We start from the raw sequence: 17021 nt of genomic DNA, 5'->3' as shown, positions 1-17021 counted from the left end.
CCTTCCACACCCACTGTTACAGCTGTGACCATTTATATACTTTTTAAGCGTACCTTCACACCCACACTTTCTTTTCGGTGACTAGTGCTGGACGGATTCCCAAGCTTTCCGAATGCTTTAAAAAAATTCATTCTTGGAATATGGGCGTTGCTGATTGAAATTGGGCCTGTATTTGTTGCCCTTTCCTAACTGAAATTTAAAATACGCAGTCAAAAGGGATAGGCCCGAACAGGCGCCGGAATGTGGTGACTAGGGGCTTTTCACAGTAACTTCATTTGAAGCCTACTTGTGACAATAAGCAATTTTCTTTTCATTTCATTCCAGGAGGTTCTCTCTGGACTGAGACAGAATGCAGAATAATTATTCTATTTGCGTCAAATAAAGTGACCCACTGAATGGGATAATATATCAATTTGCATTAAGTCAATCTGTTTTTCTTTTATATTCAGCTTACTGTGTAGAAGCCTAATGATTAAACCTCTACTTACTTAGTGGTCCACCTCTAATGATTAATACAGAATTATCCAATCCTCAATCCATGGGCCCTTATTTTGTCTGTTAACATTTTGTCTGTCACCTTATCAAATGCCTTTAGGAAATCCAGGTATATTACATCTACTGGTTCCCCGTTATCTACCATACTATCTACATCCTCAAAAAATGCTAATACATTTATCAAATTGGATTTCCCTTCCGTAAAATCATGTTGACTTATTGTACTCCTACTATGCTCTTCTAAGTGCATTGTGAAGACTTCCTTAATAATAGATTCCAGCATTTTCCCAACAATTGATGTTAGGCTAACTGGCCTGTAGTTCACTGCTTTCTCTCTCCCTCCTTTCTTGAAAGGTGGTATAACATTTACCAATATCCAATCTTGTGGGACCATTCCTGAATCTAAGGAATTTTAGAAAATTAGAGCTCGCACACCCACAATCTCTGCATCTATTTTTTTTTTTTAGAACCCTAGGGTGTGGGTCATCAGGTCCTGTACGTGGAGTTGGATTACAGATCAACCATGATCTCACTGAATGACCCGAGGGGCAAGATGGCCTACTCCTGTTCCTGAGTTCCTATTTTTGTCACAACCCAAACAATGTGATCCATTACAAAAACCCAAGCTCCAACCAGGACTGTTCTGAATGTAAGGTTCGATTCCCAGCTGGGCGCTGTCTGTACGGAGTGTGCACGCTCTTCCTCTGTTTGCGTGGGTTTCCTCCAGGTGCTCCGGTTTCCTCCCACAAGTCCCGAAAGACGTGCTTGTTAGGTGAATCGGACATTCTGAATTCTCCCTCCATGTACCTGAACAGATGCCTGTGTGTGGCGACTAGGGGCTTTTCACTTCATGGCAGTGTTAATGTAAGCCTACTTGTGACAGTAATAAAGATTATTATATTAAGTTCGCAAAGTGATTGGTGGAATCTACTGTCTGTAGCTCGCATTTTGCTAGTAGGAAACCTTCAGACTCTGAAAAGAGAGTTTCTACTAGGTTGGCCTGTCTTTCCTGAATATCTTTCCAGAAATTTTGCAGTTATTTACAAAGCACGTCAGGGGTGTAGCTCAATGATAATACTCTTGCCGGACTCGGAAGGTTGCAGATTTAAGCCCCTCCCTAGACAATTGAGTGCAGACTGTCACTTCAATATCCCACTCAATCTGTACTGTTGGAAGTGCTGGCTTTTGGTTGAGGCCTTAAATTGAGACTCCATTTGCCCTTACACTTGGACATTAAAAAAATCCATGGCATTCATTGAAAAAGAGCAGAGGACTTGCTCTTGTTGACCTGGCCAACATTTATCTCTCCAATAGCAACTAAACAGATGGTCATTTAGTAAACTGCTTATCCGTTTAATTTTATGTAATGACTACATTCCAATGAATCTTCACTTGAAAAGCTTTCCAAAATTGTCTATACTATTTTATTATGAAATAAATATGGTGTGATCATTTTCTTTCTTCCCACACCCATATCATAATTGCCCTAATTGGAGATTTTTGTAAACCCTAGGACACTCTGGTTACAATGATGTCAGGGATGGTGCCTCAAACCACAGGACAAGCTATACGGGAGGAATGACTGAGGAGGAACAGTTAGAAGAAGCAATTCGGGCAAGTTTAAATGAATATGGTATGTTGTATGATCCAGTAGAGGTTTATTTATTGGTTGTTTTTACTCTGCACATTGCACATTACATTATATGTGATGTGCAGCTTATGCAAAAGAGTAATTAATTTGGGTCCAGCACATCAAGCATGGAATACAAATGAGCAGAAAAACTTGGGGACTTTTAATTCTGTCAGATTCAGTGGGAAAGTGTCACAGTCTCTTTGTGATTGATCGTGAAACTTGATGGTACTTTTTAACCATATTTTTCTCGTGGTGATCAGTGTTATACAATACACTCTGGCCAAAATTTCATGTGGATGAAAGGGACCTCTGACTTGGTCAAATTGGTGACAGAATCCGATTCCAAAACTCCTGCCCCGAACCTGACACCCACCTTTTTCAATTTGTGGGGGGGAGGGGTCATACTTTGCACAACTGTGGGTCATGGAGGTAGTTGCACATGCAACAGTGGCGCTACCTTTAGCCAAATACCATTTTCATTCGTGGAATGTGCAAAAACATAAATCGTGGGCTTTAGACATGAAAGAGAAAGATCTAAGGCAGCACGGTGGCGCAGTGGGTTAGCACTGCGGCCTCACGGCGCCGAGGTCCCAGGTTCGATCCCGGCTCTGGGTCACAGTCCGTGTGAAGTTTGCACATTCTCCCCGTGTTTCACCCACACAACCCAAAGGATGGGGGCTGGTTTAGCACACTGGGCTAAATCGCTGGCTTTTAAAGCAGACCAAGGCAGGCCAGCAGCACGGTTCAATTCCTGTTCCAGCCTCCCCGAACAGGCGCCGGAATGTGGTGACTAGGGGCTTTTCACAGTAACTTCATTGAAGCCCACTCGTGACAATAAGCGATTTTCATTTCATTTCATTTTCATTTCATGTGCAAGGCCACGCTAAATTGCCCCTTAATTGGAAAATAAATGAATTGGGTATTCTAAATTGTAAAAAAAAAAGGAAGAAAGAGAAAGATATAAAACTGCCAGTGTCATATGAGTGGTAGGGTACCCTTTTAGATAGGTCCGTGTATCCGTTTCGGAGAGTATGAACCCCCTTTGGAGAGGGCATGTGCCCTTTTAGATTGACAAAATTAGGCATGAATGTGCATAAAAAGGCGGTAAACTCATTGGAACTATCAAACTGACATGGCATTAAACTTTCCAAACCCGTTAGTTTAAAAAAAAAAAAGAACAGCCTGCTGTGGCTGCTTTCAATTTCACTGTCTGGTGACATGAATCTGAGGGCTTTTGTTCTAGGGTTCGTGCTGCATGACTGAATCACAACAAGTCATTATCACAGCGGGAGACCCCTAAGTTCACAGTTTGACAACTCCAAATGGTTCTAAAGTCTTTGATGTGGGGCTGTGAATATAATATTTTTTTCATAAAGGATTAAGCAGTTGACAAGATTTAAATGTATTGAATGAGTGTTTGTGAATGAAGTATTTTTTCTAATAGTGACATCATCAGTAGACATGGGAAATGTTTATTTCACCTCTGCATGGCTACTCGGGTCTGCCTTTTGTGAATACTGGGTGAATTGGCTGGCAGGCAGGGTGTAAGAGTAAAGGCAGTTGGGGGAGGGAGGTTCATAGGTTGTGTCATGTGAGAGTACCTTTAAGAAATGGATGTTTCTAAATGGGTTTGTATATAAATATCTGTAGTGAGAGTGCTTTTAAGAAATGGGTGTTTACTACTGCAGTGATGTCAGAGAGTGGGTGGAGCTGGGCTGTCTGTCTGTCAGCTTTTTACTTTCATTTTTAGGCTGTTTGCTGCAAGGTGTGTTGTTCAGTGTTGGAGCTGAAGCCAGACAGAGCAGGTGTACTGTTAATCTCTCTGCCATGAAAAGACTATCTCTTGATCATTTGGTGAATTCAGAATGATAAATGTTCTCGGTAGTGAATGTAAACTTAATGTGCTTCTCTTGAAAGGTGTTTCTTCGGTCTTCTGGATGTTGTTTGGGAAGTTATTAAGGATTACTTAGCGTTATATTCTTTGGGGGTTATATTTGAATTGATGGTTGCTAAAATGTTCACTATGTTTTAAAAAGGTTAACTTGAGTTCATAGAATAAATATTGTTTTGCTTTAAAAAATACTTTACCATTTCTGCTGTACCACACCTGTAGAGTGGGCCGTGTGCTCCCCATACCACAATCTATTAAAAGTTGTGGGTCAGGTGAACTCCATGATACACTTGGGAGTTCTCTAAATCCTGGCACATAACAGTTGACATGAGTTGGCACCAAGTTGACATAGGGGCTAGAAAGGGCTTTGGGGATGGGTATCAGGGATCTGTTGGTATGGGAGGGATGGAGAGAGGTTGGGGGGGGGCACACAGTGACATGATTTGGCATCGATGGCGCAAAGGGAATGTGTGGGATTAATATCTAGAGGGTTGTTTTGGTTTCATTGTTTCTTAAAGCTGGGGCGAAGTCCCAGAGCACCTAAATAGCATCTTGGCACTCAACACCCCCTGTGGCTGCCTCTACACTGTTTCCAGGTGCAGCAGGTCTGACTCCAGGCAGCACCCACTCACCCTCCAGCTTCCAGAACAAAAATCTGACTATCCACTACATTACCTTCCGAGTCGGGGATTTTCCCACCTCTGCTCTTCCAACTCGGCAGTGAAAATTCAGCCCAAAATCCGATGCGTTCTGCATATGTCATGTACAATACCTAAACCTGGTGCCAATTGTTATTGGTTACCTACCAACCCGCCGCAAGTTTTTCGGAGGCGGCCCACCAACGGGATTTTCTGGTCCCGCCGTTGTCATCGGGATTTCCCGTTGACTGCACCCCTCGTTGGGACCTGTGCCATTGTGGGACTACCCTGCTGCCGTGTACAGCTGGTAAATTCCACTCATAGTCTTTGTTTCAGGAGGAATGAGAGAAATAAATACTGAAACCAGTCTTGTTAACTTAAAATTGATCCATTAAATGTCGTGCTGTTATGCACATCTTCGGAAGCAAATATATCGAGAATGTAAATGGGAATAATCTACTAAATGCATTCACTGAAAGTAATATACTAGGCCCAATCCTTAAAGGCATATAGCAATATTTGATCAGTACTTTTTGTTTTTAATTTCTCTTTATTTCTACCATAGTGTTTTCTGGCGCCTCACAAATTTAAGAAACTGCAGAGTTGTGACTTCAATGTATTTTGTTTAAAACACATTCTCTGGCACTAATTTAGAAATATTTGCTTTAACCATATGAAATTTAACAGGGAGAATCTCAGTAACGCATACTAACCAAAAACAATCTGATTATAATTGACACTCTTTTTTGATCTCTTTAACATTGGCCAATTCAATACCATTAGGTGCCATCCGTGCACTTCCGAGACTGAGGTACCAGAGCTTTTGCTTAAATATTCTAGCAACAGATGGAAGGGAGAGTTAACACAACCAATGGTTTTATTTGATGCTGCAGTCTACTGATCTTTACTGCAATAGAGATTTAGTGTGATCTGCAGAAATATGTATTCACGCACACTTTTTTTTAACATGTTTTCTTTGGATATCATTTGCTTATCAAGCTGAGGGACAATAGTGCTGCAAATAGAACACTTGTTTCACACCTTTCTAAATTTAGCCACAGCATCAAGTATCTCTCAGTTAGCACAAGTTAAAGGTAAAGCTCTCGACAATACCAGCAATGTGCTTTTGTCCATTCCCTTTGGTTTAATCGAGCAATGTTTTAAATATTTTCCCACCAGCCATCGTTGTGACCATTTAAGGGAGATTCCCAGTTACTTCAAAACTATGGTTATCCGTTTGTACTTTTAAAAATTATTGAAGGCCTGCGGTTTCTTTTTTCACTTCAGTTCCTTGTGATGTATTTCACTTGGGTGCTACAGCGAGGAAAATAAACATGTTTGTTTGAGTTTTGTTTAATGTTGAATTCTCAGAATAAGAACTTGTTTAATTTCCTAAATTCAATTAATCTTTGTTGGTTTTTTTATTGTTTTGGCAGATTGATTCAGGACAGGACCTACTCAGTTAATGGTAGGGAGTTGGGGAAAGTTATAGAACAGAGATCTAGGGGTACAGGTTCATAGCTCTTTCAAAGTGGAGTCACAGGTGGACAGGGTGGTGAAGAAGGCATTCGGCATGCTTGGTTTCATTGGTCAGAACATTGAATACAAGAGTTGGGTCATCTTTCTGAAGTTGTACAAGACATTAGTAAGGCCACATTTGGAATACTGTGTACAGTTCTGGTCACCCTATTATAGAAAGGATATTATTAAACTAGAAAGAGTGCAGAAACGACTTACCAGGATGCTACCGAGACTTGATGGTTTGGGTTATAAGGAGGGGCTGGATAGAGTGGGACTTTTTTCCTGGAGTGTAGGAGGCTTAGGGGTGATCTTATAGAAGTCTATAAAATAATGAGGGGCATAGAGAAGGTAGATAGTAAACATCTTTCCCAAAGGTAGGAGAGCCTCAAACTAGAGGGCATAGGTTTAAGGTAAGAGTGGAGAGATACAAAAGGGTCCAGACGGGTAATTTCTTCACACAGAGGGTGGTGAGTGTCTGGAATGAGCTACCAGAGCACCGTAGTAGAGGCGGGTACAATTTTGTCTTCTAAAAAGCATTTAGACATTTCTGTGGGAAAGCTGGGTTTAGAGGATTATGGGTCAAATGCGGGCATCTGGGACTAGCTTAGTGGTTAAAAACTGGGCAGCATGGACAAGTTGGGCCGAAGGGCCTGTTTTGATGCTGTAAACCTCTATGATTCTATGATAACAGCTTTGTCTAAAGCACTTGGGTTTTATGCCGTCAATTATCAACAATTCATAATGTGCATTTTTTAAGTTGAAGAAACTTTCATTTTCGCAGTTAATAGTTTAAAATAGTGTGGATAAGTTACACAATTCTCTTGTATATATTTAATAATAATTATTATAGTAAACTCTCTGAATTGCAATTGTTGTCCCTGGTTTCAAAACTTGAGCATTTTCACTTGAATATTTCCGCTCTGTTTTAGTGAATGCAGGTATGTGTATCAGCACAATTTACTACTGAAAGCCTTTCAAATGTCCTTTCCTTTGTTTGTTTATTTATTTGTTTATTTATCTATTTTGCCAAAGGGAAGTCAAAATACACAGAGCAGAATTTTTGTACTTTTTTAAATTATTGAAGGCCTGCGGTTTCTTTTTTCACTTCAGTTCCTTGTGATGTATTTCACTCGGGTGCTACAGCGAGGAAAATAAACATGTTTGTTTGAGTTTTGGTCTAAGTATTTGGAAAGGAAGTTCTGCCAGATAAAAGAGTAAATGTGTTTCTTCTGTATGCTGTTTTCCACATTCCTTCCACAAGCTTTGAGGTTCTCTGTACCTCTCAGTCCTTTAAAGCAGGAATATACACAGATCCACGCAAAGTTTCCATTGTTTAGGGAAAGCTACCAACCTGCACCACTTTATCTCTTGCTTTTAAATTTTTTTTTCCCATTTAAGGGGCAATTTAGCATGGCCAATCCACCTACCCTGCGCGTCTTTTGGTTGTGGGGGTGAGACCCACACAGACACGGGGAGACTGTGCAAACTGCACACGGACGGTGACCCAAGGCCAGGATCAAAACCGGGTCCTTGGTGCCGTGAGGCAGCAATGCTAACCACTGTTCCACCGTGCTGCTCCCGATCTCTTTTTCTTTTTCGCCAGGCATCATCTGCACGGTAGCATTGCGGATAGCACAATTGCTTCACAGCTCCAGGGTCCCAGGTTCGATTCCGGCTTGGGTCACTGTCTGTGCGGAGTCTGCACACCCTCCCCGTGTGTGCGTGGGTTTCCTCCGGGTGCTCCGGTTTCCTCCCACAGTCCAAAGATGTGCAGGTTAGGTGGATTGGCCATGATAAAATTGCCCTTGTGTCCAAAATTGCCCTTAGTGCTGGGTGGGGTTACTGGGTTATGGGGATAGGGTGGAGGTATTAACCTTGGGTATGGTGTTCTTTCCAAGAGCCAGTGCAGACTCGATGGGCCGAATGGCCTCCTTCTGCACTGTAAAATCTATGATAATCTCACTGGGCTCACATTGTCGGGTACAGAGACCTGTCTTTTGGAAAACTGGTGCTATTTCAGGGCACTGTACAATGCACATGACAGTGAGACAAACTTGGGGTTCGATAATATCAAGGTAGGCGTAGGTTTCATCAATTTGCAGTTGAATGGCACAGTTGCACAAGAGTTTTTACTCGCCTTGTTTTCAAAATATTTGTCATGTATTTCAAGTGGTCTGTCAAATGGCCCAATTAGTTCCAATGGCTGTAGTGCAAGCACAAACCTGCAAGGTGAGTGCAAAGCTACAGTCCTTGCAGAGAATAACTGCAGCATAGACTGATACAATGACATGGAAGTGACTGGCACAATGGACTTGCAGGCAACTTGCTGGAGAATTTGAAGAAACAGTCAGTTTGAACTGCATGCGCTATTGTGTCATTATAGCTTCATGACCATTTGGCTATTGCACAAAATATGCCAGCATGACAAGCAGTGCATGTCAAATGCAGCAAGACCTCGACAATATCTAAGTTTGGGCTGACAAGTGGCGAGTAAAGCTCGCACCATGCAAGTGCCAATCCATAACTATCTCCAACAAGAGATGGCCTTGAGCATCTCCCCTTGACAGTCAGTGGAAATACCATTGCTGAATTCCCCCACTGTCAGCGCCTGGGTGTTTGGGTTAGGGTTACTGGGTGAGTGCATCTCCAGCAACACTCGTGACGCTTGACACCATCCAGGACAAAGCAGCTCACCTGATTGGCATCCCATTCACAAACATTCACTCCTTCCACCACTGCCGAACACTGGTAGTACTAGGTACAAGATGCACTGCAGGAACTCACCAAGGCTCCTTCAACAGCACCTTCCAAACCCATGACCTCTACCCTCGAGATGGATAAGGGCAGCAGCCACATGAAAACCCACCACCTGGAGCTTCCCCTCCAAATCACTCACCATCCTGACTTGGAAATATATTGCTGTTCCTTCACTGTTACTGGGTCAAAATCCTGGAACCCTCTCCCTAACAGCACTGTGCATGTATCTGCACCACATGGACTGCAATTTTTCGAAGAAGCCAGCTCACCACCACCTTCTCGAGCAATTAGAGATGGGCAATAAATGCGGGTTTAGCCAGCGATGCCCACATCCCATGAATGAATTTTAAAAATCAGTGGAAAGTGTCTTCATGACACATAGGGCAGCACGGTAGCATTGTGGATCGCACAATTGCTTCACAGCTCCAGGGTCCCAGGTTCGATTCCGGCTTGGGTCACTGTCTGTGCGGAGTCTGCACATCCTCCCCGTGCGTGCGTGGGTTTCCTCCGGGTGCTCCGGTTTCCCCCCACAGTCCAAAGATGTGCAGGTTAGGTGGATTGGCCATGCTAAATTGCCCTTAGTGTCCAAAATTGCCCTTAATGTTGGGTAGGGTTACTGGGTTATGGGGATAGGGTGGAGGTGTTGACCTTGGGTAGGGTGCTCTTTCCAAGAGCCGGTGCAGACTCGATGGGCCGAATGGCCTCCTTCTGCACTGTAAATTCTATGATGATAGCTAATTTGGAAATTGTCTTGAGATAACGCCCAGAATCTCCTGGGAAAATAAAAGTTTAATGCGCATGCAGTTTGTAGCGAGGAAGAGATGCCCCATGAACTACAAATAATGGCAAATTGCCGTATGATTGGTGGTATTCTGCCATCAACCTTGCGAAAACAGCAGCACACTCTCAACTATCTTGTTAATTTCAAGAAATTCTGCCTTTCTGCAGTAAATGTAAATTAAGCTCAGTGCAGAATGTTGGAGCTGGTACCTAACAACATAAGAGAGACTTTAAGGGCAAGATTGTTTTTTTAATGTATTTTATTACAAACATATATCAAAACAGGTTACAGCCAATTAGCACCCCCGGAAAACATGCTTCCCAACAATCAATTCTGCAATCTGTACAGGTGTTTCCCTTTTTTCACCCCCCCCCCCGCGACAAAAAGCCCCTCAAACACGGTCACAAACATCCCCCACCTTTCCTCAAACATCCCTGAAGAGCCCCTTAACTCATACTTTATCTTCTCTAATCGCAGGAAGTCGTACAGCTCACCCAACCAAGCCGCTACCCCCGGTGGCGTTGCCGACCGCCACTCCAGCAAAATCCGCCGCCGTGCAATCAGAGAGGCGAAGGCCACGACATCGGCATTCCCCCTCTCCATGAGCTCCGGCTTCTCTGAAACCCCAAATATCGCCACCAAAGGGTCTGGGTCCATCTCCTCTCCCATTTTCCTGGCTAAGACCACGAACACTCCCGCCCAGAATCTTCCCAATTCTTCGCAACCCCAAAACATGTGCGCGTGATTTGCTGCCCACTTCCCCCCCCCACACACACACCTCTCACACTCATCCGTCACCCCCGGAAAGAACCAACCCATTCTCGCTCTATGCCTCTATTTATAAATCCAAAGATGCTATAAGCCTTCTTAACAACTGTTTCAACTTGTCTGGCCACCTTCAGAGAATTATGCACTTGAACCCCGAGGTACCATGAGCCTAAATAAGTAAGCATCCTATCCATCATGGCCATCATGTCACTTGTACTGCGTGTGTCAAATGTGTTGTTCATCCTTGGAGGTGAAGATGGTCATGTCCATCATCTGTGCTGTTTGGTAGGGTTCTGGTCAGTATGTGGTTGACTGCTAAGACTATCTGCATTCGGAAGCTTCTGATGCAGGTAGGGCAGAAGGCCTCAGGGAATTGGCCGCAGTTTGGATGAGCAGCTGGCTTGGGATTTCCTCTCTTTGTGTTTTCTTGAGTTTGAAGGAAGCTGCGCCTTTTTTTTTTGGTCGTGCCAAGTGCAGCGATCCTGAGTGAACATCTCCCGGGGACTCCGCATCAATATCATTTTCTCTCCTATATTTTCCATCAACCTTCCCCTCCAATAATTATCTACTATCTGTTGTAATGATGTGATCATAGTATTGTATTATTTTCACATTATGCACTCATTTCCTCTTTTCTCCAACAATTAGTCTGTGTCTATGAAGGATATGGAGATCATTCTCCGATATATCCACATCCTGATTACATTCACCCATCAGTAGTCTCTCTGCCCAGGTTTGTCCCATGCTTTCGAGGTATGTAGCACCTCAGCATTCTTTTCCTAAGATTCAGATTCCGTTTCTTTATTGTTCTCCTTTGGATCTAACTCATCTGGCTTCTCCTTAAATGCATCTGCGTTATTTGAACAAAGAACAAAGAAAAGTACAGCACAGGAACAGCCCGTTCGGCCCTCCAAGCCCGTGCCGACCATGCTGCCCGACTAAACTACAATCTTCTACACTTCCTGGGTCCGTATCCCTCTATTCCCATCCTATTCATGTATTTGTCAAGATGCCCCTTAAAGGTCACTATTGTCCCTGCTTCCACCACTTCCTCCGGTAGCGAGTTCCAGTCACCCACTACCCTCTGTGTAAAAAACTTGCCTCGTACATCTACTCTAAACCTTGCCCCTTGCACCTTAAACCTATGCCCCCTAGTCATTGACCCCTCTACCCTGGGGAAAAGCCTCTGACTATCCACTCTGTCTATGCCCCTCATAATTTTGTAGACCTCTATCAGGTCGCCCCCCAACCTCCGTCGTTCCAGTGAGAACAAACCGAGTTTATTCAACCGCTCCTCATAGCTAATGCCCTCCATGCCAGGCAACATTCTTGTAAATCTCCTCTGCAAGCTCTCTAAAGCCTCCACATCCTTCTGGTAGTGTAGCGACCAGAATTGAACACTATACTCCAAATGTGGCCTAACTAAGGTTCTATACAGCTGCAACATGACTTGCCAATTCTTATACTCAATGCCCCGGCCAATGAAGGCAAGCATACCGTATGCCTTCTTGACTACCTTCTCCACCTGTATTGCCCCTTTCAGTGACCTGTGGACCTGTACACCTAGATCTCTCTGACTTTCAATACTCTTGAGGGTTCTACCATTCACTGTATATTCCCTACCTGCATTAGACCTTCCAAAATGCATTACCTCATATTTGTCCGGATTAAACTCCCATCTGCCATCTCCCCGCCCAAGTCTCCAAACAATCTAAATCCTGCTGTATCCTCTGACAGTCCTCATCGCTATCCGCAATGCCACCAACCTTTGTGTCGTCTGCAAACTTACGAATCAGACCAGTTACATTTTCCTCCAAATCATTTACATATACTACAAACAGCAAAGGTCCCAGCACTGATCCCTGTGGAACACCACTAGTCACAGCCCTCCAATTAGAAAAGCATCCTTCCATTGCTATTCTCTGCCTTCTATGACTTAGCCAGTTCTGTAGCCACCTTGCCAGCTCACCCCTGATCCCGTGTGGCTTCACCTTTTGTACTAGTCTACCATGAGGGACCTTGTCAAAGGCCTTACTGAAGTCCATATAGACAACATCCACTGCCCTACCTGCATCAATCATCTTTGTGACCTCCTCGAAAAACTCTATCAAGTTAGTGAGACACGACATCCCCTTTACAAACCCATGCTGCCTCTCACTAATACGTCCATTTGCTTCCAAATGGGAGCAGATCCTGTCTCAAAGAATTCTCTCCAGTAATTTCCCTACCACTGACGTAAGGCTCACTGGCCTGTAGTTCCCTGGATTATCCTTGCTACCCTTCTTAAACAGAGGAACAACATTGGCTATTCTCCAGTCCTCTGGGACATCACCTGAAGACAGTGAGGATCCAAAGATTTCTGTCAAGGCCTCAGCAATTTCCTCTCTAGCCTCCTTCAGTATTCTGGGGTAGATCCCATCAGGCCCTGGGGACTTACCTACCTTAATATTTTTCAAGACGCCCAACACCTCGTCCTTTTGGATCTCAATGTGACCCAGGCTATCTACACACCCTTCTCCAGACTCAACATCTACCAACTCCTTCTCTTTGGTGAATGCCGATGCAAAGTATTCATTTAGTACCTCGCCCATTTCCTCTGGCTCCACACATAGATTCCCTTGCCTATCCTTCAGTGGGCCAACCCTTTCCCTGGCTACCCTCTTGCTTTTTATGTATGTGTAAAAAGCCTTGGGATTTTCCTTAACCCTATTTGCCAATGACTTTTCATGACCCCTTCTAGCCCTCCTGACTCCTTGCTTAAGTTCCTTCCTACTTTCCTTATATTCCACACAGACTTCGTCTGTTCCCAGCCTTTTAGCCCTGACAAATGCCTCCCTTTTTCTTTTTGACGAGGCCTACAATATCTCTCATTATCCAAGGTTCCTGAAAATTGCCATATTTATCCTTCTTCCTCACAGGAACATGCCGGTCCTGAATTCCTTTCAACTGACACTTGAAAGCCACCCACATGTCAGATGTTGATTTACCCTCAAACATCCGCCCCCAATCTAGGTTCTTCAGTTCCCGCCTAATATTTTTATAATTAGCCTTCCCCCAATTTAGCACATTCACCCTAGGACCACTCTTATCCTTGTCCACCAGCACTTTAAAACTTACTGAGTTGTGGTCATTGTTCCCGAAATGCTCCCTTATTGAAACTTCTAGCTCCTGGCTGGGCTCATTCCCCAATACCAGGTCCAGTACAGCCCCTTCCCTAGTTGGACTGTCTACATATTGTTTTAAGAAGCCCTCCTGGATGCTCCTTACAAACTCTCCCCATCTAAGCCCCTGGCACTAAGTGAGTCCCAGTCAATATTGGGGAAGTTGAAGTCTCCCATCACAACAACTCTGTTGTTTTTACTCTTTTCCAAAATCTGTCTACCTATCTGCTCCTTTCCCTCCCGCTGGCTGTTGGGAGGCCTGTAGTAAACCCCCAACATTGTGACTGCACCCTTCTTATTCCTGATCTCTACCCATATAGCCTCACTGCCCTCTGAGGTGTCCTCCCGTAGTACAGCTGTGATATTCTCCCTAACCAGTAGCGCAACTCCGCCTCCCCTTTTACATCCCCCTCTATCCCGCCTGAAACATCTAAATCCTGGAACGTTTAGCTGCCAATCCTGTCCTTCCCTCAACCAGGTCTCTGTAATGGCAACAACATCATAGTTCCAAGTACTAATCCAAGCTCGAAGTTCATCTGCCTTACCCATAATACTTCTTGCATTAAAACATATGCACTTCAGGCCACCAGACCCGCTGTGTTCACCCTGTCTGCTCTGCCTCAGAGCCATACTGGCCCTATTCCCTCGTTCTCCCTCAATGCTCTCACCTTCTGACCTATTGCTCCCGTGCCCACCCCCCTGACATTCTAGTTTAAATTCTCCCGTGTGACACTAGCAAACCTCACGGCCAGGATATTTATGCCTCCAGTTTAGATGCAACCCGTCCTTATATAGGTCACACCTGCCCCGGAAGAGCTCCCAGTGGTCCAGATAACGGAAACCCTCCCTCCTACACCAGCTGTTTAGCCACGTGTTTAGCTGCTCTATCTTCCTATTTCTAGCCTCACTGGCACGTGGCACAGGGAGTAATCCCGAGATTACAACCCTCGAGGTCCTGTCTTTTAACTTTCTGCCTAGCTCCCTGAACTCCTGCTGCAAGACCTCATGCTCCTTCCTGCCTATGTCGTTAGTACCAATATGTACAACGACCTCTGCCTGTTTGCCCTCCCCCTTCAGGATGCCCTCTACCCGTTCGGAGACATCCTGGACCCTGGCACCAGGGAGGCAACATACCATCCTGGAGTCTCTTTCACGTCCACAGAAGCGCCTATCTGTGCCCCTGACTATAGAGTCCCCTATGACTATTGCTCTTCTGCGCTTTGACCCTCCCTTGTGAACATCAGAGCCAGCCGTGGTGCCATTGCTCTGGCTGCTGCTGTTTTCCCCCGATAGGCTATCCTCCCCGACAGTATCCAAAGGGGTATACCTATTCGAGAGGGGGACAACCACAGGGGATTCCTGCACTGACTGCCTGTTTTTTCTGGTGGTCACCCATTTCTCTGCCTGCACCTTGGGTGTGACCACATTTATATAACTGCTATCTATGACGCTTTCTGCCACCTGCATGCTCCTAAGTGCATCCAACTGCCGCTCCAACCGAACCATGCGGTCTGTGAGGAGCTCCAGTTGGGTGCACTTTCTGCAGATGAAGCCATCCGGGACGCTGGAAGCCTCCCGGACCTGCCACATCTACCAGTCAGAGCACTGCACCCCTCTAATTGACATTGCGTCAATTATTTAGTAAATTAAATTTAAAAGTTTTTTAACAAGTTACTGTTAACTATATGTTTCCTAGCACTAGATTTCTACTATAATGTGAAAGCTAAATACAGTACTCTCCGATCTCTGGCTTAGATACCCCTCTAAATTAGAATGAAGTAATTATGTTTCATTAGTTTACCAATGCTTAATTTTTTTAATTTAGTGTAGATTCCCAACCAGCCAATCAGGTCACAGCTTTTCTGTGATGTCACTTCAGTCCCCCCCCCCCGCCCCCCCACACACACACAATTTGAAAAGGTAATAAAAGTAAAAATGAGTACAAATCACTTCCTTACCTTCTGAGGGTCTCAGATGCTCTCAGGTTCTCTCCCTGCTGATTAAAAGTTACAGGCCAGAAGAAAGGGAGAGAACAAAACAGTAGGAACAAAGCACCTTCTCCCACTCTGCACCGAATTACCTCACTGCACCAAATTACCAAGTTTCAAATTCCCACTCTGGATGTGTCTCACTCAGGCTGTATCTCTTTGACCTGCCTCAACTTGTGTAGAGAGCTCCACATTCGAGCCCCTGTGTCGGCTAAATTCCTATTGGATTTATTAGTGAATAACTAATATATTTTTGACCCCTAAATCTGGTCTTGCCTGCATGAGGAAATATCTTGTCTGTGTCTCTACCCTGTCAAACCATTTTGTAATCTTGAAGACCCCATTCAAGACAGCTGCCAGTATTCTCTATTCTTTTCAGGAGTGGAGGGGTGAAGGGTAGAATGGTATGTCATCACAAGAAAAGGAATCGAGCTGTAGATAAAACACAATCTGCAGTCTTCTGTTAACTCCCTTCCCATTCTCTACCCCCTCCTTTACCCCCTTGCACCCACAACTTCCCAGTATATGGTACGGTAGCACAGTGGGTAGTACTGTTGCTTCACAGCTCCAGCCTCCCAGGTTCGATTCCCGGCTTGGGTCACTGTCTGTATGGAGTCTGCATGTTCTTCCCGTGTCTGCATGGGTTTCCTCCGGGTGCTCCGGTTTCCTCCCACAAGTCCCGAAATTTAGGCAATTTGGACATTCTGAATTCTCCCTCTGTGTACCCGAACAGGCGCCGGAATATGGCGACTAGGGGATTTTCACAATAACTTCATTGCACTGTTAATGTAAGCTTACTTGTGACAATAATAAAGATTGTTATTATTATTATACCATTCCCCTCCCACCCACTCAGTCCCATGTCCTCTGGCCTTAATTTGAAACCAAGTAGCAAAAATGAAAATCATTTAGAAGGTGAAGGGATGATCGGTTCGAAGTCGTCCAAGATATTAACAGGAAAGGACAGGGTAGATAAATATAAACTATTTCCACTGGTGGGAGATTCTAAAAATGGGGCTGGTTTAGCACAGTAGCTAAGTAGCTTGCTTGTAGAACAGAACAATGCCAGCAGCGTGGGTTCAATTCCCGTACCGGCCTCACCGAACAGGTGCCGGAATGTGGCGACTCGGGGCTTTTCACAGTAACTTAATTGAAGCCTACTCGTGACACTAAGCGATTATTATTATTAGACCATTCAGCAGAGATGTTAGGAAGAACTTCTTCACTCAAAGGGTGGTAGAGGTTTGGAACTCTCTCCCACAAACAGTAGTTGAAGTTAGGACAGTTGCTAATTTAAATCTGTGATAGATAGATTTGTTGAGCAAAGATATGGGCCAAAGACAGGTATATGGAGTTAGGTCACAGATCAGCCATGATATTGAAAGGCG

General features: G+C 44.4%; 1 protein-coding gene across 2 annotated transcripts in view; it reads left to right on the top strand.

Moving 5' to 3' along the window:
* rhbdd1 (rhomboid domain containing 1) overlaps positions 1-17021 on the top strand; it is a 70646-nt gene that overhangs the window by 35117 nt on the left and 18508 nt on the right. For both annotated transcript variants that reach the window (XM_072473988.1, XM_072473989.1), the window contains exon 6: positions 2009-2128. In XM_072473988.1, the coding sequence (XP_072330089.1) occupies positions 2009-2128 (120 nt within the window). The remainder of the gene's footprint in view (positions 1-2008; positions 2129-17021) is intronic.

Source organism: Scyliorhinus torazame, chromosome 14 (assembly GCF_047496885.1).
Source record: "Scyliorhinus torazame isolate Kashiwa2021f chromosome 14, sScyTor2.1, whole genome shotgun sequence".
NCBI classification, from domain to species: domain Eukaryota; kingdom Metazoa; phylum Chordata; class Chondrichthyes; order Carcharhiniformes; family Scyliorhinidae; genus Scyliorhinus; species Scyliorhinus torazame.
Note: the sequence above shows the minus strand (reverse complement) of the source record. Positions and strands in the feature narration are given on the sequence as shown.